This window comes from Cetorhinus maximus, chromosome 36, assembly GCF_964194155.1.
Source record: "Cetorhinus maximus chromosome 36, sCetMax3.hap1.1, whole genome shotgun sequence".
NCBI classification, from domain to species: Eukaryota; Metazoa; Chordata; class Chondrichthyes; order Lamniformes; family Cetorhinidae; genus Cetorhinus; species Cetorhinus maximus.
This window is the reverse complement of record NC_135914.1, coordinates 5,583,582-5,608,495: the sequence shown is the minus strand read 5'-3', so window position 1 is coordinate 5,608,495 and position 24,914 is coordinate 5,583,582. Positions and strand designations below refer to the sequence as shown.

Genomic DNA, 24,914 nt, shown 5'->3' with positions numbered 1-24,914 from the left:
GACTCTGTTTGTTTCTTTCTGTGACTGTCACTCGCTGACAGTAGGGTCCTTTGCCACCAGTGTCACAGTAGAGCATTAACACATTCTCTTGCCTTGATCTCAAAGCTCAGCAGAAAAGGCTGTGTGCACCTGTCCATCGCAAACTCTAAGCGCGCTGTCTCCTTAAGATGTTGGCATCTGTTTTTCTTGTAGATGAGCCACTCAGCTATTGAGAGGCATGCTTGGGCTGCTGCACCACATTCTTTGCAACCCAACCCCTTCACCTGTTAGCTGAGCCTCCCCCCTGGAGCAGACTCCTGTTCATCTGTTGGAGTCAAACAAGAAAGTGGTGTCCAGAAGCTGTGCCATCACTTTCGTCTGTAAAACAAGCTACGAGGGCTGAATGTTCCTATGTTTGTCTCAAGGATTCCTACTTTATGTATGTTTGTCTGGTGAGGCTGAAGTGAGTTTCTGCCAACAGAACACCTCCCTCCCTCCTGTTCATTTTCTTTCTTTCTCTCTCTTCCCCCAGCCTCAAAGTTTTTTTTTGTAAAAATATACTTTATTCATAAAAAATCTTCAATCACATTCAAAACCATTTCAAAAACAACATTACAAGGGTACAATCCAGGTTAAACTTTTACAAAATGTATCACCAGGTGCATCAGTACAAACAATATTACAATCATTTCCAGCCTTTCATTTTGATCTGTACAGCCCGAGGGGCTCTAAACAGTTCCCAGTCTCTCGGTGCGCTGTGGTAGAAAGGTCTTAGACAGCGACCCTTCCCCATTGCGCCTTTGCGGCAGCTGCCCCAAGCTTTAGTGCGTCCCTCAGCACGTAGTCCTGGACTTTGGATTGTGCCAGTCCGCAACAATCGGTCGGGGACAACTCTTTGTGCTGGAAGACCAACAAGTTTCGGGCAGACCAAAGCGCGTCTTTCACCGAGTTGATGATCCTCCAGCTGCAGTCGACGTTTGTCTCGGTGTGTGTCCCTGGGAACAGCCCGTAGAGCACAGAGTCCTGTGTCACAGAACTGCTCGGGATGAACCTCGACAGCAACCACTGCATCTCTCTCCAGACTTTCTTTGCAAAGGCACAATCCACAAGGAGGTGAACAACGGTCTCTTCCCCACCACAGCCACCTCGAGGGCAACGTGCAGAGGGGGTGAGACTCCTGGCGTGTAGGAAGGATCTGACGGGGAGGGCCTTTCTCACCACCAGCCAAGCTACGTCTTGGTGCTTGTTGGAAAGTTCTGGCGATGAGGCATTCTGCCAAATGACTTTGACAGTCTGCTCGGGGAACCATCCCACAGGGTCCACCCTCTCCTTTTCCCTCAGGGCCTCTAGGACGTTACGTGCTGACCACTGCCTGATGGACTTGTGGTCAAAGGTGTTTTTCTGCATAAATTTTTCCACCAGGGACAGGTGGTATGGCACGGTCCAACTACTTGGAGCGTTCCGCGGCAGCGTGGCCAGACCCATCCTTCGCAACACCGGGGACAGGTAGAACCTCAGCACGTAGTGACACTTGGTGTTTGCGTACTGAGGGTCTACGCACCGCTTGATGCAGCCACACACAAAGGTGGCCATCAGTATGAGGGCGATGTTGGGCACGTTTTTTCCCCCTTTATCTAGAGGCTTGTACATCGCGTCCCTGCAGACACGATCCATTTTCGACCTCCAGATAAAGCGGAAGATGGCTCGAGTGATCGCCATCGCGCAGGAGTGTGGAATGGGCCAGACCTGCGCCACGTACAGCAACAGCGAGAGTACCTCACACCTGATGACCAGGTTCTTACCCGCAATGGAGAGGGAGCGTTGCTCCCACATGCCCAGTTTCCTCTTCACCATAGCCACTCGCTCCTTCCAGTTTCTAACGCATGCCCCGGTCCCTCCGAACCATATCCCCAGCACCTTCAGGCCGTCAGCCCTGACAGTGAAGGGGACAAAGGATCGGTCAGCCCAGTTCCCAAAGAACATGGCCTCGCTCTTCCCACGATTTACCTTGGCTCCCGAGGCCAGTTCGAACTGGTCGCAGACGTGCATCAGTCTGCGCACCGACAGCGGATCCGAGCAGAAAACGGCGACGTCGTCCATGTACAGGGAGGCTTTTACCTGAGTGCCTCCACTGCCTGGGATCGTCACTCCTCTTATGCCCGGATCCTTCCTGATGGACTCGGCAAAGGGTTCTATGCAGCACACGAAAAGGACAGGCGAGAGAGGACAGCCCTGCCTCACTCCAGATTTGATCGGAAAGCTATCTGTTTCCCACCCATTGATTGAGACTGCGCTACTGATGTTAGTGTAGAGCAGTTGGATCCAATTTCGAATTCCCTCCCCAAAGCCCATTTTGGAGAGCACATCCCCCATGTAGGTGTGCGATATTCTGTCAAAGGCCTTCTCCTGATCCAAGCTGATGAGGCAGGTATCCACACCCCTGTCCTGTACATAGGCAATCGTATCCCTGAGCAGCGCCAGGCTGTCAGAGATCTTCCTGCCTGGCACAGAGCAGGTCTGGTCAGGGTGAATCACCAATTCCAGAGCGGATTTGACCCGGTTGGCGATGACCTTGGACAGAATCTTATAGTCCACATTCAACAGTGAAATGGGTCGCCAATTTCTAATTTCCTCCCTTTCCCCCTTGTGCTTGTAGATGAGGGTGATGATGCCTTTCCTCATGGATTCTGACATGCTGCCGGCCAGGAGCATACTCTCGTACACTTCTAGCAGGTCTGGGCCGATCAAGTCCCACAGAGCCGAATACAACTCCGCCGGCAGGCCGTCGCTTCCGGGGGTTTTACTCTTCTCGAAGGACTCGAGGGCCTTAGTCGGTTCGTCAGGAGTTAGCGGTTTGTCTAGGCTCTCCCGCGTACTGTGGTCTAAGACCTCCGTGATAGAGGACAGGAAGGACTGGGAGGCCGTGCTGTCCGTGGGCTTCACGTCATACAGTCCGGCATAAAAGGATTTGCTGATCCTCAGAATGTCGGACCGTGATGACTTTACTGAGCCGTCTTCTTCCTTCAGGCTGCTGATCACAGAGCGCTCTCTGTGTACCTTTTGGAAGAAGAAACGTGAGCACGTCTCATCCTGCTCCATGGAGCGGACTCTGGAACGGAAGATGATCTTGGAGGCCTCCGAGGCAAAGTGCGAGGCTTGCTGGCCCTTCACCTCTTGGAGCTCCTCCTTGACATCGACCCCCATCGACTGCAGCCGGAGCAGATTCTGCATCTTTTCCTGGAGTCGGGACATTTCCCTCTGTTCCTTTCTAGCTTTCTGGGTGCTTTTGCGGATGAAAAACCTCTTGATGCTTCCCTTGATCACTTCCCACCAGTGTGTCAGGGACTCAAAGAGGGGTTTCACGGTTCTCCAACCTTTGTAATCCCTCTTGAGCTCCTCAATGTTCTCTGGGGTCAGCAGTTGCACATTTAGCTTCCATGCCCCCCTGCCCACCCTCAGGTCTTCCTCCAAGTGGCAGTCCGCCAGTAGGAGGCAGTGGTCAGAGAAGAACACCGGCTTGACCTCGGTGGATCTGACTGTGAATGCACGGGACACAAACAGGAAGTCTATCCTGGAACGAATGGACCCGTCTGGCCGCGACCAGGTGTATCTACGCTGCGCTCCGTCTGCAGGGTTGCTGAAGACGTCGTGCAGCTTGGCATCCTTAACTGTTTCCATCAGGGATCTGGACGTAGCGTCCAATCTGCTTCCGGCCCTGCCGGATCGTCCAGCCGCATCGATGATGCAGTTGAAGTCCCCGCCCAGAATGACCGGCCTGGAGGTCGCCAGCAGCAGTGGGAGCTGCTGAAAAACTTCCAGCCGCTCAGCCCCTTGTGCCGGGCCATACACGTTAATTAACCGGAGTGGAGCGTTCTTGTACATTACGTCTGCTACGAGGAGTCGCCCGCCCACCACCTCCTTGACCTCGGAGACGGTGAAGTTGCCTCCCCGCAGCAGAATACCCAGGCCGGAGGAACGAGAGTCGTTTCCGCCCGACCAGATCGATGGCCCGTGGGACCACCATCGTGACCATTGCCTGTAGGAGCTGAGGTGCGGTATCGCACACTCCTGCAGAAACAACAGGTCAGCTTTGACCTTGGCTAGGTAGTCCAAGGTCGCAACACATCGCGTAGTAGATTTAATGCTACGCACATTTATGGATACAATCTTTAAACCCATTTTAAAGCATTTATTCTCCTACCAAACCCACTGTCTCTGAGAGTCCCAGACCTTTAGTCTGCTCCTTCATACCCGTAGTGAGCTCAAATTCCTTCACTTTGGATGGGCTGAGGTAGATCTCCTTGGCCGTGTTCTGCTCCAGTGGCATCTGGAGGTTCACGTAGCGAGCGGGTTTTGAGATGACCTTTGCTGGAGAAGCTTCTCCAAAACTCACCCCCTCTGGGGGGTTGCTGTTCCCGGCTTCCTGGAGCTGGGGTGCGATGATTGCCTCACTGCTCCCAGATTCCAGGGGCTGTGGTGCACTGGCCTCCTCAGGTTGCAGGCAAAGTTGGGGTGCGCTGGGCTCCTTGTTGTCTCCAATTTTCTGGAGCTCGGGTGTCTCGTCCTCCAACGCCCTGGAGCTTTGCCGCCTCTTCTGTCGGTGCCGCTCTGGCACTTCCTCATCCGAAGAGCTGCTGCCCTTGTCATCCGTGTCGGATGGGAGACGCCTCTTGCCGCTTCTCTGGGAAACGCCTTTGCTTCTTCTTCGCTCCCTCTTACTTTTCTTGTTCTTCACCGTCCGCCACTCCCCCTGCTGCTTTTCCACTGCTGCCTCCTCCTCCATTGATTCGCTGTCCTGAGGACTGGAAGGTTCAGGGGGTAGTGCTGTTGATTGGCTCTCTGTTGCCTCAATCTCTTTCTCCACCTTGTCTCTCTCTGTGTCCTCCTTTGTCCCGTTGGGCTCCCTGGGGGCCTTGGTGGTTGGAGTGACACGAAACCTTTCTTCTGCTTCCCCCTGGTCGGCTTTGGCTGCCTGTGCGTAAGTACGGCAGCGTTTGGGGCAGGTCCTGTAGAGGTGACTTGCCTCGCCACACAGGTTGCAGCACTTGGCCTGTTTGCAGTCTTTTGTCTGGTGCCCTTCCTGTTTGCAGATCTTGCAGAGGGAGGCGCTGCAGTTGGCCGCCACATGACCAGCCTTGCCGCATGAGCGACAATGCTTGGGTTGCCCAGCGTAGACCAGGTAGCCACGGTTTCCCCCGATAGCGAAACTGGAAGGAGGGTGGAAAATGGCTCCCTTACCATCGGTCTTTAGCGTGACCTTAAACAGGCGTTTGCCTGTCCAGATCCCCAAGTCGTCTCGAATCTCGGTGCCGCTCCCCACCTTATCGAAGTACCTGGTGAGGAAGGTGACCACGTCGGCGACAGGGACGAAGGGGTTGTACACATGCACCATCACCTCACGTTCCCGTTGCAACGGCAGAGAGAAGTGCGGCTCCGCCGTCAGGATCTTCATCTCCGGCAGGTCTCTCTTCTCCTCGAACACCCTCAGGAGCCGGACGCAGTCTGCCACTCGCTTGAACGTCACGTCGAAATAACCACCTTTGCGGGAGTCGTGCAGGGTGAAGATCTCCGTAGCTTGGAAGCCGCACGCCTTCAACAGGATCCTCCTGGTGAAGAAGCCCCGATCCATAGGTGATCCTCCTTCGCTGTGGTTCACCGTGACTCGGACGGTGATAGGTAACCCACGGTATAGATTTGGATTGCGATTGGTTATCGCCCTTCCATCCCGACCTTGCCTTGGCAGGACCATGGTGCCTCAAAGTTTCTGTAAGTGTAACTGGTGAAACCCAGAGTCTCCTGAGACCTGTCTGTTCCAGTGTGCTGGTAACCCTAGAATGCTCTCCACTTTTAGTGATCAGCCTGTGTTTAAATATTCATTGCTTGGTCCTGTCTGACTGGTGCATCTTTGACTCCTGTTGCAGTTAACATTGTCTGCACTGGTGCTGATTGCACACCTCTGAGACTGTACAGACCACAAAGCCCATGGCCTCCCCCCATAATTTCAGCCAGTGGACCACAATTGGCCTCCATACTCCTATGCTACGATTAAGGTTGCCTCTGATCACTCTCCAGGGTCCCCTTTAGGGTGAGAATGAACGCTGGATCAAGTTAGAAAGAGATGTTGCATGTACTTCAGTGGCCAACCAATGTACCATTCTCATGCATGAAGAATGGAAACTTGGGTGAGAAACCAGTGAGTGTCAAATATGAATGGTAGCTAAATCAAACAAGAGTTAGCAGGGGAAGGAAGAAAACAAAATACCCTGAGTGGACAGGGAGCTGTGTCAGATGGGGGTGACAGTAATGACTGGTGGGGGGGGTGGAAGAGGGCTAAGCTGTCAGTATTTGGCCGTGTGTCCCGTCGGGAGGCTGGCACCGGCCGTGTGCTTTTGGCCCTCCTTCCTGAGACAACGTGGAACCCACCAATAACTGTCTCTTCCAACTGTTTGTGGAGCAGGTCTGTGCAGTACCCTCTGACCCTTAGTTCAGATTCCAGGGAAATTGCTCCATTCCCTTTGGTACTTTCTGTCACCAGAATTCACTGGACTGCACAGCCAGGAGTCCCTTCATCAGTGATCCTATAAATTGCCCTGAGTCTTTGACACTACAGGCACCTCATGCGAGATAGCTGAGCCAGACAAGAAGGCTCTGCCCCATCCGCTAGTAGCCTAAGGCACCAGGTGCTGCAGATGTGACAGATGAGCAGTGTGCAAGGACTCTGATTAAAACATCCTCCAGGACAAATCTACCAGTTCTTCAACTGAGCCCTGGATTCCAGACCAATCTGAGTTTTGAACCCATGATTGTACTGCCTCCATACCACTGATTCTGCTTGCTGATTGGATTGAGATGTGGAAGCTGACTGACTGTTGGCACTTCCTTCAGGTGTCTGATCTCTCCCAGGCCTGAAACACTCCATTAACTCTCATGGAAAATGGATTTTCTCTTTTAAATGGGTGTGTTCATTGACAAAATGACTGTGGTTCAGGCCACATCGCTTCCAACAGCCCAGGGGAAAGCGCCTCTGCCTGGCCTTGTCACTCCCTGTCTCTGTAGCCTCCTCCGGCCCCTACACCCCTCCCTATCTCTGTAACCTCCTCCAGCCCCTACACCCCTCCCTATCTCTGTAACCTCCTCCGGCCCCTACACCCCTCCCTATCTCTGTAACCTCCTCCGGCCCCGATGACCTTCTAAGATTTCTGCGTTCCTCAGTTTCCACCATTGGCAGCAGTGCCTCAGTTATCTGGGCCCTAAGCTCTGCTATTGCCTCCCTAAACCTTTCCCGCCTCTGTCCTCCATTAAGACACTCCTTTTGACCGAGCATTTAGTCACGAGCCCTAATACCTCCATCTTTGTCAATTTTTTCTGATTACACTCATGTGAAGCACCTTGGGACATGTTATTACTTTCAAGGTACTATATAAATGCAAGTTGCTCTTGCCCTTTTTATCATCTAACCTTTCTCCCTTTTGTTTTGAAGATAACTTCTCGGTGGGGTTTAGCTCCTTAGCATTAGCCTGGATCTTGAAGGTCAGCCAGATATTTGACCACAGAGGACATTGCAGATCAGTTCTGTCCTGACACAGGACAACAGTCAGGAGCAGGGGCACTGAGATTAATGGTTGCTCCCACTGGAAGCAATGGTCTTGGATTTGGATACACAGTCAGTCCATGTTGAAGTATCTCCCATTTATTAAATTCATCAATTAGATTACCTCCCTCCAAGGAGCTCCCGATTTTACATTTAGCAGGAGCCCTATTTGCTCGGTGATATTACGCTTAGCTTACTGCACCTTGATGGTACTCAATGTCACACTCCTTTCACACAGGCCGCAAGATATCATCGTGTTTATCATTGGAGGAGGGACCTATGAGGAGGCACAGACTGTCTACAATCTGAACCGTACCAGTCCAGGAGTGAGGATTGTGCTGGGGGGAACAACCATTCACAACACCAAGAGGTAAGGGCAAGCCCGCATTTGGAGTCAGGACACCTGGCAATGGAATTTCTGATCCTGGCTAGCTCTTGGGCAGAATCCCACACAATTACACATCTTGGACTTGGTCACTGAGTTCAGTTACTCTTGAAGCTCAGAGCTGTCTTAAAGCTCAGGGTGTGGTATCCTTGAGAGCACATTAGTGAAGTCAGTAAGTCAAGCTCCCAGGATTGAAGCCTATGGCTGATCTCAACAAAGGGGAAACTAGGGGAATGAAAGATCTCACGTAAAGAGAAATAGTAACCAGGGTTCCTGTTCCTTTTATATAAAGGAAAAATATTGTGGATGCTGGAAATCTGAAATAAAAACAAAGTGCTGGAAAAAGTGGGTCTGGCAGCATCAGTGGAGAGAGAAACCAAGTTAATGTTTTGAGTCAAATGACTCTTCTTCGGATGCACAGATGCTGCTGGACCTGCTAAGTTTTTCCAGCACTTTCTGTTTATATTCTTGTTTCTAATTATATGTAAATGTTGGGACAGTGGGTAAGAATAATATCAGGTTAACTGCAGTGCTGTTGTGGTTAAGTATGGTTTTGGTCCATTGGGATTCTGTGCAATGGGAGTAAATGGGAAGGGATTTGATCCGTTGGCAATCTTTGCACGGTTGTGGTTTGCATTATTAGGAGATCCCTGTATGGAAACACAGGTTTTTAATTTGTAATGTCTCGTGATGCCCGATTGAGTGAATTACTTTCAAACGCAGTCACTGTTGTTCCATGGGTAAATGCAGCAGGCAATTTCCACACAGCAAGGCTTTAGATACAGCAATACCAATAGCTAGTTCATCTACTTTTGGTGCTGCAAATCAACATTTGAGAGTTTTTTTAAACAGCAAAACTAAGAGCTTTCAAATGAAAGTGTGCTTCTGTATGAATCCTGGCCTGCGATTGCATGCAGTTCACAATTCTGTTACAATCAAGACATTCGCTGCTTGGAGCTTATCCAGGATTCTTAAGGAGTTTGTCAGCTAGACCTTTCACCTCCAACATAGTAATAATAAAATAATTATAAAAGTGACAAGAGGTCAGAACTGACCTTGGTCTAAGCCCAACTCCACTGCAGTTTGATGTCATTCCTTCCTGACTTGACATCATTTTCCGCAGTCTCTCCATTCGTTACTATTTGGAAACATGAACTGCACAATATTACAGCCTTGCAGAATTCAGCAGGGCTGAATTATACTCCCTCCCCCAGTGGAGTCCTGAGCTAAAGTGTCTACAGAAGCAAAAAGCCCTGTGACTCCTGCTGGGGGAGTTTGATGTTGTTCATCCAGTTTGCTTGGTGTTCACAGCCGGTGCAGAATTTGACTTGGAGTTAGCACTGCTTGTGCTGGAGGCTAAAACACCTCACCTTTTACTGGGCTCTTTTCTTTCCACGCAGCCTCCCCCACCCCCATCTCCACTGCCTCATGCTATTGAGTTAGTCCATTACAGCACCAGCCTTCACTCTCTCCCACACCCCTCGGGGTTAGTAACCTGAAGCTCCACAAACAGTGTGACAGGTGCTTGTCTCTACGCCTCTCCCCACACTAGCAGCTGCTCTGAGCCCTGTTGGGAGTACCCTGAAGAAAAAAAGAGCAAAGTTGGACTGGAAACTAGTATGTAAATTAGTGCTACTGTAATCAATGACTGATTGAAGCTAATTCATGTAGTTCTGGGTTCACAGGACAAATGGCAGTCTTTTTCCTTTACTTTATAGTTTTATCTCCAAAATAATTACTGGCCACTCTTATAGCTCCCAATTTCTCCCTTCTGTCCTGACACTAACTGGGGTACAGGTCCCCTCCTCTCCTGAAGGTGCTGACTCTCATTGGGGTACAGGTCCCCCTCCTCTCCTGAAGGTGCTGATTCTCACTGGGATACAGGTCCCCCTCCTCTCCTGAAGGTGCTGACTCTCACTGGGGTACAGGGTCTCCCTCCTCTCCTGAAGGTGCTGATTCTCACTGGGATACAGGTCCCCCTCCTCTCCTGAAGGTGCTGACTCTCACTGGGGTATGGGTCCCCTCCTCTCCTGAATGTGCTGACTCTCACTGGGGTACAAGGTCCCTCTCCTCTCCTGAAGGTGCTGACTCTCACTGGGGTACAGGGTCCCCCTCCTCTCCTGAAGGTACTGACTCTCACTGGGGTACAGGTCCCGCTCCTCTCCTGAAGGTGCTGACTCTCACTGGGGTACAGGTCCCCCTCCTCTCCTGAAGGCGCTGACTCTCACTGGGGTACAGGTCCCGCTCCTCTCCTGAAGGTGCTGACTCTCACTGGGGTACACGTCCACCCCCTCTCCTGAAGGTGCTGACTCTCACTGGGGTACAGGGTCCCCTCCTCTCCTGAAGGTGCTGACTCTCACTGGGGTACAGGTCCCCCTCCTATCCTGAAGGTGCTGGCTCTCACTGGGGTACAGGTCTGGTCCTCTCCTCTCCTGAAGGCGCTGACTCTCACTGGGGTACAGGTCCCCTCCTCTCCTGAAGGTGCTGACTCTCAATGGGGTACGGGGTCCCCCTCCTCTCCTGAAGGTGCTGACTCTCACTGGGGTACATGTCCCCCTCCTCTCCTGAAGGTGCTGACTCTCACTGGGGTACAGGGTTCCCCTCCTCTCCTGAAGGTGCTGACTCTCACTGGGGTACAGGGTCCCCCTCCTCTCCTGAAGGTGCTGACTCTCACTGGGGTACAGGGTCCCCCTCCTCTCCTGAAGGTGCTGACTCTCACTGGGGTACAGGGTCCCCTCCTTTCCTGAAGGTGCTGACTCTCACTGGGGTACATGTCCCCCTCCTCTCCTGAAGGTGCTGACTCTCACTGAGGTACAGGTCCCCCTCCTCTCCTGAAGGTGCTGACTCTCACTGGGGCACAGGTCCCCCTCCTCTCCTGAAGGTGCTGACTCTCACTGGGGTACAGGTCTGGTCCCCTCCTCTCCTGAAGGTGCTGACTCTCACTGGGGTACAGATCTGGTCCCCTCCTCTCCTGAAGGTGCTGACTCTCACTGGGGTACAGGTCTGGTCCCCTCCTCTCCTGAAAGTGCTGACTCTCACTGGGGTACGGGGTCCCCTCCTCTCCTGAAGGTGCTGACTCTCACTGGGGTACAGGGTCCCCCTCCTCTCCTGAAGGTGCTGACTCTCACTGGGGCACAGGTCCCCCTCCTCTCCTGAAGGTGCTGACTCTCTCTGGGGTATGGGTCCCCTCCTCTCTTGAAGATGCTGACTCTCACTAGGGTATCTTTGCCCTCCGGTCTTGAAGGTGCTGACTCTCACTGGAGTACAAAGGTACGATTGGAAAACGTTTTGCTTTATTTGCTGTGTTGTGTTGAGATTGGCCAATTAGAATCTGTATTTGGAAATAAAATGTCCTCATTCATTGTGAGCCTGTTGATTGGAGGTCCCATGGCCATTCTGAGACCTCGCCAGGCAGTAACTCTATCATACTCTGCTCTGTTACATACAGCTCTACTGACAGAGTCTCTCAATAATTTAAAGCAGTTTGGTTTTCAAGGATGACAACTGATGACAGCAGATGGAAATTTCTCATACCTTCTGAAATATTTGTTCTCCGTGTTGGCAGGGCACAGCGTGAGTGAGAAGGGGCTGAGTGGGAATGAGATGTGACTAGAGGCAAAGACATGGGGCTGGTGAGTGGGTTGGGGGTGAGTGACCAGCAGCAAGAACGGGGGAGTTGTGGCACAGGAGGGGGGGTGAATTGGCACAGGATGGAGAGAGGTTAAGAGAGGACATATTCTCTGAAGTTTCGAAGAAGGTGATCTAATTGAAATGTATACGTTTCTTAGAGTTTCACAGGATAGATTCTGAGAAAATGTTTCTCCTGGCTGGGAAACCTAAAGCATGGGGTCACAGTCTCAGAATAATGGCTTGGCCATTTAGGACTGGGATGAGAAATTTCTTCACTTACAGAGTGTGAATCTTTGGAATTATCCATCCCAGAGAGCTGTAAATGCTAACCTGTTGGATATATGCAAGGCTAAGATCAGTAAACCTTTGGATACTAAGGGAATTAAGGGATATGGGGATAATGAAGAATGATGGAGTTGGGGGTCTAGGATCAGCCATGATTGTTCAATGGTGGAGGAGGCTTGAAGGGTCAAATGGTTTGTTCCTATTTCTTGTGTTCTTGGGTGTGGACAGAAGGTTGGGGGTAAAGGCAGGAGGAAAGTGGGAATGGAGCAGCCATTTGGCTGATCACCTTGGTATCAGCTCTCTCTGAAAGACCTACCACTTAGACCCATTTCCCTGCCCTTTCCCCGAATAATGTAATATGTTTTTTTCTATTTCAAATTTTTCTCTATTTCAAATTTTTCTCTATTTCCCATTTTAGAAACAATTCTGGATCCTGTTTTCATTCTTATTTCCGGTTAGACATTCTATATGCTTAAAACCCTTCTAATTGCTCCCTCATTGTTTTAGTGATAATCTATTTTTCTTTAATTACCAAATTCGTTTTTCCCGATGTATCTTAGCAAAATCCTTCAGGATGTGAGCACCTGTATCAAATCTCCCTCTAGTCTTCTGTGTTTTGGTGCTCCTGTCTCTCGGGCATCTCCCATCACCCTTTCCCCAATTCCCATCACTTTGCACGGTTGGTCAGTGGAAATTTCGTTTTCTTCTGAATCTATGACAGCCTGAGCTACAGCTGCTTTAATTATGAAGGAGGCTTTCACGGGAACAAGAATACTGGACAACCCTGTGACAAACGCTGGCAATTAGCTGCTCAATTTGTTTGTGGGTATACATACTAATCCTCAGGCTGGAGAGCAGGAGAGACTGGAGACAGTTCGGCACTCAGGTTGTTGGAGGTCTTTGGGTCCAGGACACTTATGTGTTGCTGCTGCTAAGATGATTTGTGAGGAGCAGACAAAGGCCCTGGAGATCCTTCCCAGAATGTAGGGACTGTCAGTCCTTTTCCGCGGTGATTTGTTTCCATTTCCACCAGATGTTGCTTACTTGGTAGCAGTCTCATTTCTGGTTCAGAAGGTTGTGGGTTCGAATTCCAATTCGGTGATCTGAATACAAAATCCAGGCTGACACTCCAGTGCACTACTGAGGGAGTGCCGCACTGTGGGAGGGTCAGTACTGAGGGAGCGCTGCACTGTGGGAGGGTCAGTACTGAGGGAGCGCCGCACTGTTAATGGGTCAGTACGGAGGAAGTGCTGCACTGTCGACTATTGCCCAACCCTAATTGCCCTTGTTCAGAGGGCACTTAAGAGTCAACCAGAGCATCAACTGGGTCTCTGGATCACCAGTCCAGTGACAATACCACTATGCTACTGCCTCCCCCTGTGAGAGGGTCAGTACTGAGGGAGCACCGTACTGAGGGAGCACCGCACTGTGGGAGGGTCAGTACTGAGGGAGCGCCGCACTGTGGGAGGGTCAGTACTGAGGGAGCGCCGCACTGTGGGAGGGTCAGTACTGAGGGAGCGCCGCACTGTGGGAGGGTCAGTACTGAGGGAGCGCCGCACTGTGGGAGGGTCAGTACTGAGGGAGCGCCGCACTGTGGGAGGGTCAGTACTGAGGGAGCGCCGCACTGTGGGAGGGTCAGTACTGAGGGAGCAGTGCATTATTGGTGGTACTGTTTTTCAGAGGACACATTAAATTGAAGCTCCTTCTGCTCTAGTTGGCTGACAGTCCAATTACACTATTTTGAAAAGGAAAAAGGGGGTTCTTCCTGGTGTCCCAGATGACAATTTATCTCCCAACCAACATCATAAATCAGATTATCCGGTCATTACTGTTGTTTATTTGAGAGCTTTCTGTGAGCGTGTTGGCTGTTTCATTTTTTCTTATTCACTCTTTCATGGGATTTGGGCTTCACTGGTTAGGCCAGCATTTTCATTGCCAATCTCTAATTGCCCTTGGGAAGGTGGTGTGAACACTGTCAGAGGGTCAGTAACGGTGACATATTTCCAAGTCAGAATGGTGAGTGGCTTGGAGGGGAACTTGCAGATGGTGGTGTTCCTATCTCTCTGCTGCCCCTGTCCTTCTAGATGGTAATGGTCGTGGGTTTGGAAGGTGCTGTTGAAGGAGTTGTGGTGAGTTGCTGCTGTGCATCTTGTAGATGGTACACACAGCTGCCACTGTGCATTGGTGGTGGAGAGAGTGGTTGCTGGTGGTGGTGGATGGGGTGCTGATGATGCAGGTTGCTTTGTCCTGGATGGTGTTGAACTTGTGTTGTTGGAGCTGCAAGCTGCACTCATCCAGGCAAGTGGAAAGTATTCCATCACACTCCTGACTTGTGCCTTGTAGATGGTGGACAGGCTCTGGGGAGTCAGGAGGGGAGTTACTCGCTGCAGGATTCCCAGCCTCTGACCTCTTGTAGCCGCAGTATTTATATGGCTAGTCTAATTCAGTTTCTGGTCAATGGCAACCCCCCAGGATGTTGATAACGGGGGATTCAGTGATGGTAATGCTATTGAATGTCAAGGGGAGATGGTTGGATTCTCTCTTGTTGGAGATGGTCATTTCCTGGCACTTGTGTGGCGTGAATGTTACTTGTCAGTCCAAGCCTTAATGTTGTCCAGGTCTTTCTGCATATGGGCTCAGACTGCTTCAGTATTTGAGGAGTCTCGAATGGTGCTGAATGTTGTGCAATCATCAGTGAATTCCTCACTTCTGACTTTATGTTGGAGAGAAAGTCATTGATTAAGCAACTGAAGATTGTTGGGCCTAGGACACTACCCTGAGGAACTCCTGCATTTCCTACATTACAACAGTGACTACACTCCAAAAAGTACTTGAAAATGTGTTGGAAGGTTTTGAGTATGTGAAAAATGTTACATAAATGCAAGTCTTTTTCTTTTTTTGCTAGTTTTGTAGAAGAAGTTGCAGCTTCAGGAATCCAGAGCCGAGTGTCAGAGCGACCTCGTGGAGTGACTCGGTCATCAAGACGATGAAGCCCTGGGATGTTCTCTCTCCTCCCTCTCCTAACTGCCGTATTTCTAAGTGTTTTGGGACTGGTTTGTGCTATTGTAACTGCTGCTGTGGATGCTTTGTATCTCCTTGTATAATTAAATAAAAACTTAAATTCAGGCTCGTGGACACTGGTATAGCAAAGTTTTTTCAATGGATATGTGCTGCATCATTATGATTACGCCCTGTCTGATAAACTGCTGCTTTTAACTCTTGAGCTCTCTGTTCACTTAACTCCAATGTTGGGGAGTCTGGATGGACTGCAAATTTCAGCGCACTGTGCTATCTCTGGTACCACCCTCTGGTGTCCTGTCCTAATCTGTGAGTTTTGACAGTGAGTGTTAGCAGGATATACCACCATAAAGGGCATCATTGTTGGGCTGATCCCCTCCAGCAGTTGTCCCTGGATAGGGATTAGGAGCAGGAATCCCAGCTTGCTTCTCCGCTCCCCCCCACGCCCTCTAACCCGGGGGTCATTGGACAGTGATCAGGAGCAGGAACCCTGGCTGATTTCCCCTCTCTTTAATGCAGGGACATTGATGTCTGTTGTCTCCCTACTGGTGCTTAGCTGATCCAACTGGAAAATTGACCGAGCTCTCCTGGTCTCTGTAATTCACTGCTAGGTGGGTTGTTACCAGGTGCAGCACAAGGTCAAGCAACATGCAGAATAATTGATTGTAATATTATTACTGCAGCTTCAGCAAAAAAAAATCTGCCGACTATGACTGAAGAACCCAGTTGCCGATCATTATCCCGAACATAATTTTACTGAGTGCTTCAGCACCGTTGCTTTCTGTAAACTCTGGATGCCTCGATTCCAAGAACTAAGAGCATAAATGTAATGCATATTCCTGTAGAACAGGACATTGTTAAACCCTTCCCTAGTGAGAAACTGGTTAATGGCTCTGATGTTTGTGGATCAATAATTGTTCTGAAATGCTTATTAAATCAAAGCATAAAAAGTTTTGAGAGCACTGAAACATTATCATAGGCACTATTGAATGTCCATGCATTCCAGACCCAGCACGTTGCAGGCCCTGTGCATTACAGTATCAACATGTTACAGGTACCCATGCATGACAGACCCAGCATGTCAAGAGTAACCATGCACGACAAACCCAGCATGTTACAGGCCACGTGCATTACAAACCCAGAACATTGCAGGTATCTGTGCATTATAGACCCAGCATGCTACAGTCCTGTGCATCACAGATGTAGCACATCACAGGTACCTGTGCATTACAGATCCAGATTGTTACAGACCTTGTGCATTACAGACTCAGCACATTACAGCCCATGCATCACAAATGTAGTATGTTACAGGGACCGTGCATTACAGATACAGCATGTTGCAGGCCCCGTACAGTGAAGATGTAGCATATTACAGGTACTGTGCATTACAGACCCAACACATTACATACTCCTTCAAGGAACTTGAGGTAAAATTTCTTACAGCTCCACTATAGGTCATGAGCCCCACACAGCAGAAGGATGTCAGCTTTGAACAAGGTCTCCATCAGTGTTGCAGCTGAGTAATGGCTGCATTGCCTCTGTGGTAGGGAAGGCAAAAGAAAAACAGCCAGAATTCCTTCTTATTGACCTCTTCCAGAGATGCCATCTGGATTGGACTGAGCCATAATATTGCGCTGTGGTACTATATGCTGTTGGCACTCACATGCCAGGCTCTCAGACAGAGAATGGTCAGGTGGGTGACTATTCCAGGACAGCGCCTGCCCTTTAACCGTACAAAAGGTCAGGAGAAGAGATGACGCTGGGAGTGAAGAAATGTCTGTACATCTGAGGAGATGGTCCTGGAGCTGTTTACATGGTTTGAATTAGGTGTGCAGTGCAGACTCAGTTAAAAGAAGACAATGGCCCATGTCTGACATTGTCCAGTTCCACTGCTGACAGATGTTGTGATCTTGATCAATTGTACATCAATAGAGCAGAGCACCCTGTGATGAACTTCATCAGTCCACAAAGGTACAGGCACTGTCGATGAACAAAGTATGTGCCACTGTGGTGATGTGTCAAACTGTTGAGGTGAGGTGCAACTCCTGTGTAGACAAACTGAGGCCCCTGTCTAAATGTAGTTGGGTAGATACAGAATAAACCTCCTGTCCCATCAAATACTCTCAGGCCAGGTACAGCACAGGGTTAGATACAGAGTAAAGCTCCCTCTACACTGTTCCCATCAAACACTCCCAGAACAGGTACAGCACGGGGTTGGATATAGAGTAAAGCTCCCACTACACTGTCCCCATCAAACACTCCCAGGGCAAGTACAGCACGGGGTTAGATACAGAGTAAAGCTCCCTCTACACTGTCCCTATCAAACATTTCCAGGACAGGTACAGCACAGGGTTAGATACAGAGTAAAGCTCCCTCTACACTGTCCCCATCAAACACTCCCAGGACAGGTACAGCACAGGGTTAGATACAGAGTAAAGCTCCCTCTACACTGTCACCATCAAACACTCCCAGGACAGGTACAGCACGGGGTTAGATATAAAGTTCTCTACGCTGCTCTGTCTATATATCTCATGCACAACTTTTGTTTACCATTAAGGAAAAATGTTTGAAAATTTTAACAAACGAAATCAGAAATGGACACAGTGATCATAGTGAAGCTGGATTTTAAGAAAACTATTAAAGGAAAGAGCAGTGGAGAGCTTTTAGGGGTTTTTGAATCAGTATTCTAATAATGCACCATAGAGAGGGGACACACAGCAGCACAAGGTCAGACGACTGTAGAGTTTGCAGTAAAACTCCTCAAAGACATGCTCCTTGCAGCAGAGGTTGGCAAGTCCATTTCCACTGCAGCTGAATGTGAGTCTTTGTTGCATTTCTTATCGATCCAATCGTAGCCAGAGAATCTCCTCCTATGGCTTCTCTTCCCAGGCCTGCACCATTATCTCTGGTACCCCCAGGACTATTCCTTGACCTCGATCTATTTCTCTTTGACATGCTGCCCCTTGGTAACATCATCTGAAAACACAACAGGTTCCATGTGTACGTTGATGATACCCAGTTCTATCTCTTCAACACCTCTCCTGACTGCTCCAGTCTCTAATCGAAGCCATTCAGCTGTTCAAGCCTGCTCTACCATTTAACGCAATCGTGGCTGATCTACCTCAACTCCACTTTCCCACATCATTTCCATATTCCTCAAATCCCTTAGTATTCAAAAATCTATCACTCTCTGTTTAGTATGTACTCGGTATACCTATATTCACTAGATTGGGTTCCTGGGTCAATTATTTAGAACTGAGATGAGGAGAAATTTCTTCACTCACAGGGTTGTGAATCTCTGGAATTTTCTACCCTGGAGGCTTGTGGATGCTCCATGGTTCATTATGTTTAAGGCTGAAATAGATTTTTGGTCTCTCAAGTGAAAGTGGATTTGAGGCAGAAGATCAGCCATTATGGTATTGAATAGCAGGCTGGAGGGACATTATGGCCTACTCCTATTTATGTCTAACCAACTGAGCAGGTTCACGACCCTCTGGATGAAGACATTTCAAATCTTAGTCTCCAATGGCAGACTCTTAATTCTGAGATTGTGACTCCCAACTTGTGGAATTGCTTGTCTAACATCCAGAAAAGGACCAGCAGAAATTTTACTCAACTTGAAACTAGAACAGTCTTTAGTTTCCATCACAAGCTGCGTTCCCAGACACCAGTTCCATCCCTCCCCTTGGCCACCAGCTCAGCATGAACCAGACTGTTCGGGATCTTGGTATCCTATTTGACCCCAAGCTGAGTTTTCCACAATACCCTCTCCATCATCCGCACCGCCTATTTACAAATCTGTAACATTGCCCCTGCCTCAGCCCATCTGCCGCTGAAACCCGTGTCCATGCATTTATCATCTCCAGACTCGGCTACTCCAGGATCTCTTGGCCGGCCTCCCATTTTCCACTTTTTGTTAACATTGGTCATTTAAAAAAAAACCCAGATAAAAAGCTTTAGAACGTCCCAGAGGCAGGCTGAGTTCACAACCCGCAATGGGTTAACGTCAACTTCCTCTGAAAGCAGCAAAAATCCGGCCCCGCTCACTGGCTTTAACAAGATGAGTTAGAGGCGGGGAGAGGGAGGCAGCAAAATAGACCGCCGTCCAGCCATTCAGACTGACATCGTGAGTGGGGAAACCAGAAATGCAATAGAACGGATGTGACCCTGAGACAGAAATAGACATACAGAGACAGAGATTGAGATATATAGACACAGCGAATAAAGACATCGACAGAAGTGTATCTGGAGAAATAGCGTCAGGGCGAATAGATAGAGAGGTACTAGCGAGAGAGAAACAGAGGCAGAGGACAGGCAGACAGAAGCCAGGGAGAGGAGGGTAGAGAGGACTCGATACAGGGAAACACAGATCCAGAAGCAGAGCAAGGGAGAGGAACAGAACCCCAGGCAAGAGGGAAAGAAAGACCAAGAGCCCCTAACCATCTCCAGCCGCCGGAGCCAGGGCTGGGGCTGTTGGATGATGAAGAAGACACTGCCGAATAAGAGGGTGAGTGATGGCCAAGAGCCGGGCCGTGGCTCTGGGGTCGGGGTCCGACAGCCGAGGTCTGGGTCTGAGAGTCAGGCTCCACCTTCCCCACTCTGTCCCGTTTTATTTACATGAACTGGACCCAGAGAAAAAAAAGAGAGGATTTTGGGGGAATCAAATACTGCGAAAGGAAATATAATGTTCATAATAATAATAATACTAATTGTGTACAGCCCGAAAGCCCCGGTGTGAACAGCAAATAGCACAGTTCACCTCCTCCCAGCTCCATTCACTGATATTCTCCTGTTCACTAATGTTGCTTCATTCTCCAGGGCACCCAGGAAGGGAATCAGCCGCCGGGCCAACCCGAGAAATGTGGCTGGATTCGGAAATACTGCGGGAGAGGAATATTTCGGGAAATCTGGAAAAACCGCTACGTGATCTTAAAGACAGATCAGCTATACATCTCAGAGAGAGAGGTATGTGTCGGGAGACTCAGAGGGTCGTGGCCCTGAGATACAGAGAGGGATCCGGAGACACAGATCCTGAGACACAGAGAGGGATCCTGAGGCACAGAGAGGGATCCTGAGACACAGAGAGGGATCCTGAGACACAGAGATCCTGAGACACAGAGAGGGATCCTGAGGCACAGAGAGGGATCCTGAGGCACAGAGAGGGATCCTGAGATACAGAGAGGGATCCTGAGACACAGAGATCCTGAGACACAGAGGGATCCTGAGACACAGAGAGGGATCCTGAGGCACAGAGAGAGATCCTGAGACACAGAGAGGGATCCTGAGACACAGAGAGAGATCCTGAGACACAGAGATCCTGAGGCACAGAGAGAGATCCTGAGGCACACAGAGGGATCCTGCGGCACAAAGAGGGATCCTGAGGCACAGGGAGAGATCCTGAGGCACAGAAAGGGATCCTGAGGCACAGAGAGGGATCCTGGGACACAGAGAGATCCTGAGACACAGAGAGGGATCCTGAGACACAGAGAGGGATCCTGAGACACAGAGAGGGATTCTGAGACACAGAGAGATCCTGAGACACAGAGAGGGATCCTGAGACACAGAGAGGGATCCTGAGGCACAGAGAGGGATCGTGAGACACAGAGAGATCCTGAGACACAGAGAGTGATACTGAGGCACAGAGAGTGATCCTGAGGCACAGAGAGGGATCCTGAGGCACAGAGAGGGATCCTGAGACACAGAGAGATCCTGAGACAGAGAGAGAGATCCTGAGGCACAAAGAGAGATCCTGAGGCACAGAGAGGGATCCTGAGGCACAGAGAGAGGTCCTGAGGCACAGAGAGAGTTCCTGAGGTGCAGATAGGGATTCTGAGATGCAGTGAGGGATCCTGAGGCACAGAGAGAGATCCTGAGACACAGAGAGAGATCCTGAGGCACAGAGAGGGATCCTGAGACACAGAGAGAGATCCTGAGGCACAGAGAGAGATCCTGAGGCACACAGAGGGATCCTGAGGCACACAGAGGGATCCTGAGACACAGAGAGAGATCCTGAGGCACAGAGAGGGGTCCTGAGGCACAGAGAGGGATCCTGAGACACAGAGAGGGTCCTGAGGCACAGAGAGGGATCCTGAGGCACAGAGAGGGATCCTGAATCACAGAGAGGGTCCTGAGACACAGAGAGGGTCCTGAGACACAGAGAGGGATCCTGAGGCACAGAGAGGGATCCTGAGACACAGAGAGGGATCCTGAGACACAGAGAGATCCTGAGACATAGAGAGGAATCCTGAGGCACAAAGAGAGATCCTGAGGCACAGAGAGGGATCCTGAGGCACAGAGAGAGATCCTGAGGCACAGAAAGAGATCCTGAGGCGCAGAGAGGGATCCTGAGATGCAGAGAGGGATCCTGAGGCACAGAGAGAGATCCTGAGGCACAGAGAGGGATCCTGAGACACAGAGGGAGATCCTGAGGCACAGAGAGAGATCCTGAGGCACACAGAGGGATCCTGAGGCACAGAGAGGGATCCTGAGACACAGAGAGAGATCCTGAGGCACAGAGAGGGGTCCTGAGGCACAGAGAGAGATCCTGAGACACAGAGATCCCGAGGCACAGAGAGGGGTCCTGAGGCACAGAGAGAGATCCTGAGACTCAGAGAGGGTCTTGAGGCACAGAGAGAGATCCTGATGCACAGAGAGGGATCCTGTGGCACAGAGAGGGATCCTGAGGCACACAGAGGGATCCTGAGGCACAGAGAGGGATCCTGAGACACAGAGAGAGATCCTGAGGCACAGAGAGGGGTCCTGAGGCACAGAGAGGGGTCCTGAGGCACAGAGAGGGTCCTGAGGCACAGAGAGGGTCCTGAGGCACAGAGAGGGGTCTGAGGCACAGAGAGGGGTCTGAGAGCATGGGAAGTTCTCAAGCACAGAGAGGTCTTGAGGCACAGAGAGGGATCCTGAGACACAGAGAGGGTCCTGAGGCACAGAGAGGGATCCTGAGACACAGAGAGGGATCCTGAGGCACTGCGAGGGATCCTGATGCACAGAGAGGGTCCTGAGACACAGAGAGGGATCCTGAGGCACAGAGATGGATCCTGAGACACAGAGAGGGTCCTGAGGCACCGAGAGAGTCCTGAGGCACAGAGAGGGGTCTGAGGCACACAGAGGGGTCTGAGAGCATGGGAAGTTCTCAAGCACAGAGAGGTCCTGAGGCACAGAGAGGGGTACTGAGACACAGAGAGGGTCCTGAGGCACAGAGAGAGATCCTGAGACACAGAGAGGGATCCTGAGACACAGAGAGGGATCCTGAGGCACAGAGAGGGTCCTGAGACACAGAGAGGGATCCTGAGGCACAGAGATGGATCCTGAGGCACAGAGATGGATCCTGAGACACAGAGAGGGTCCTGAGGCACAGAGAGGGATCCTGAGGCACAGAGAGAGATCCTGAGACACAGAGAGCGATCCTGAGACACAGAGAGGGTCCTGAGGCACAGAGAGGGTCCTGAGACACAGAGAGGGATCCTGAGGCACAAAGAGGGATCCTGATGCACAGAGAGGGTTCTGAAACACAGAGAGGGATCCTGAGGCACAGAGAGGGATCCTGAGACACAGAGAGGGATCCTGAGACACAGAGAGGGATCCTGAGGCACAGAGAGGGATCCTGAGACACAGAGAGATCCTGAGACACAAAGAGGGATCCTGAGGCACAAAGAGAGATCCTGAGGCACAGAGAGGGATCCTGAGGCACAGAGAGAGATCCTGAGGCACAGAGAGAGATCCTGAGGCACAGAGAGGGATCCTGAGACGCAGAGAGGGATCCTGAGGCGCAGAAAGAGATCCTGAGACACAGAGAGAGATCCTGAGGCACAGAGAGAGATCCTGAGGCACACAGAGGGATCCTGAGGCACAGAGAGGGATCCTGAGACACAGAGAGAGATCCTGAGGCACAGAGAGGGGTCCTGAGGCACAGCGAGAGATCCTGAGACACAAAGAGAGATCCCGAGGCACAGAGAGGGGTCCTGAGGCACAGAGAGAGATCCTGAGACTCAGAGAGGGTCTTGAGGCACAGAGAGGGATCCTGATGCACAGAGAGGGATCCTGTGGCACACAGAGGGATCCTGAGGCACACAGAGGGATCCTGAGGCACAGAGAGGGATCCTGAGACACAGAGAGAGATCCTGAGGCACAAAGAGGGGTCCTGAGGCACAGAGAGGGGTCCTGAGACACAGAGAGGGTCCTGAGGCACAGAGAGAGATCCTGAGATACAGAGAGGGATCCTGAGACACAGAGAGGGTCCTGAGGCACAGAGAGGGTCCTGAGACACAGAGAGGGATCCTGAGGCACAGAGAGGGATCCTGATGCACAGAGAGGGTCCTGAGACACAGAGAGGGATCCTGAGGCACAGAGATGGATCCTGAGACACAGAGAGGGTCCTGAGGCACAGAGAGGGTCCTGATGCACAGAGAGGGTCCTGAGACACAGAGTGGGATCCTGAGGCACAGAGATGGATCCTGAGACACAGAGAGGGTCCTGAGGCACAGAGAGGGTCCTGAGGCACCGAGAGGGTCCTGAGGCACAGAGAGGGGTCTGAGGCACAGAGAGGGGTCTGAGAGCATGGGAAGTTCTCAAGCACAGAGAGGTCCTGAGGCACAGAGAGGGGTCCTGAGACACAGAGAGGGTCCTGAGGCACAGAGAGAGATCCTGAGACACAGAGAGGGATCCTGAGACACAGAGAGGGATCCTGAGGCACAGAGAGGGTCCTGAGACACAGAGAGGGATCCTGAGGCACAGAGATGGATCCTGAGGCACAGAGATGGATCCTGAGACACAGAGAGGGTCCTGAGGCACAGAGAGGGATCCTGAGGCACAGAGAGAGATCCTGAGACACAGACAGAGATCCTGAGGCACAGAGAGGGGTCCTGGGGCACAGAGAGGGGTCCTGAGACTCAGAGAGGGTCTTGAGGCACAGAGAGGATCCTGAGGCACAGAGAGGGGTCCTGAGGCACAGAGAGGGGTCCTGGGGCACAGAGAGGGGTCCTGAGACTCAGAGAGGGTCTTGAGGCACAGAGAGGATCCTGAGGCACAGAGGGGGTCCTGAGGCACAGAGAGGGTCCTGAGGCACAGAGAAGCGTCTGAGAGCATGGGAAGTTCTCAAGCACAGAGAGGTCTTGAGGCACAGAGAGGGGTCCTGAGGCACAGAGAGGGGTCCTGAGCCACAGAGATAGGTCCTGAGACATGGAGAGGGGTCCTGAGACACGGAGAGGGGTCCTGAGACACGGAGAGGGGTCCTGAGGCACACAAGGAAGAGTACTAAGGTAAGGAGGGGTTGTGAGATAAAGAATTGTTCTGAGGCACAGACAGGCATCCTACGGTATGGAGGGATCGTGGAATCTCAACATTCATCAGGAACAAAATTTTAATCTTGCTTTGGTTGATTAGATACCTGGTGCTTAGCCCTTGGGATCACATGGGTCCCTGGTTTACTTTGCTGATCTCAGTTGGAGCTGCAGTTAGCCACAATGCCCCTGTTATGGGGGGTGAGTGCGAAGGTGGGGAATTTAGTCAGGGTGTGTGATCCTGATCACTGTTAAGCGGCCCACATCCTCCCTTGTGTGCTAATATTAGGCTGGGCTGTGATTTCCCCTTGTTCACTGGGTATTGGACAAGTGAGGAAACAGTTGGAGGTGGGTTCAAGGAGAAAGGGAAATTTAAGAATGAGATTTTTGAAACTATAAAGTGCCACATGAAAGGTTATTGCGAAAAATAAAAGCTCATGGTGTAGGAGGTAACATACTGCAAGGGTAGAGATTGGCTGGCTAACAGGAAGCAGAGAGTAGGCATAAATGGGTCTTTTTCAGATTGGCAAGATGTAACAAGTGGTGTGCCGCAGGGATCAGTGCTGGGACCTCAACTGTTTACAATTTATATCAATGACTTGGATGAAGGGATGGATGGGATGATGTCACAATTTGCTGATGACACAAAGACAGGTAGGAAAATAAGTTGTGAAGAAGACATAGGGAGGCTACAAAAAGATATAGGTAGGTTAAGTGAGTGGGCAAAAATCCGGCA

General features: G+C 50.8%; 2 protein-coding genes and 1 long non-coding RNA gene across 4 annotated transcripts in view; 2 read left to right on the top strand and 1 right to left on the bottom strand.

The window, feature by feature from the left end:
• The window catches only part of vps45 (vacuolar protein sorting 45 homolog), a 90,381-nt gene extending 75,381 nt beyond the window's left edge, over positions 1-15,000 (top strand). Inside the window, exons 14-15 of the mRNA XM_078534080.1 lie at positions 7,809-7,940; positions 14,776-15,000. Of these exons, the coding sequence (XP_078390206.1) occupies positions 7,809-7,940; positions 14,776-14,860 (217 nt within the window). The 3' untranslated portion in view covers positions 14,861-15,000. The remainder of the gene's footprint in view (positions 1-7,808; positions 7,941-14,775) is intronic.
• LOC144672249 (uncharacterized) overlaps positions 1-24,914 on the bottom strand; it is a 125,501-nt gene that overhangs the window by 79,608 nt on the left and 20,979 nt on the right. The window lies entirely within an intron of this gene.
• The window catches only part of LOC144672246 (pleckstrin homology domain-containing family O member 1-like), a 33,456-nt gene continuing 27,508 nt past the window's right edge, over positions 18,967-24,914 (top strand). For both annotated transcript variants that reach the window (XM_078534084.1, XM_078534083.1), the window contains exons 1-2: positions 18,967-19,395; positions 19,707-19,853. In XM_078534084.1, the coding sequence (XP_078390210.1) occupies positions 19,366-19,395; positions 19,707-19,853 (177 nt within the window). In that variant the 5' untranslated portion in view covers positions 18,967-19,365. The remainder of the gene's footprint in view (positions 19,396-19,706; positions 19,854-24,914) is intronic.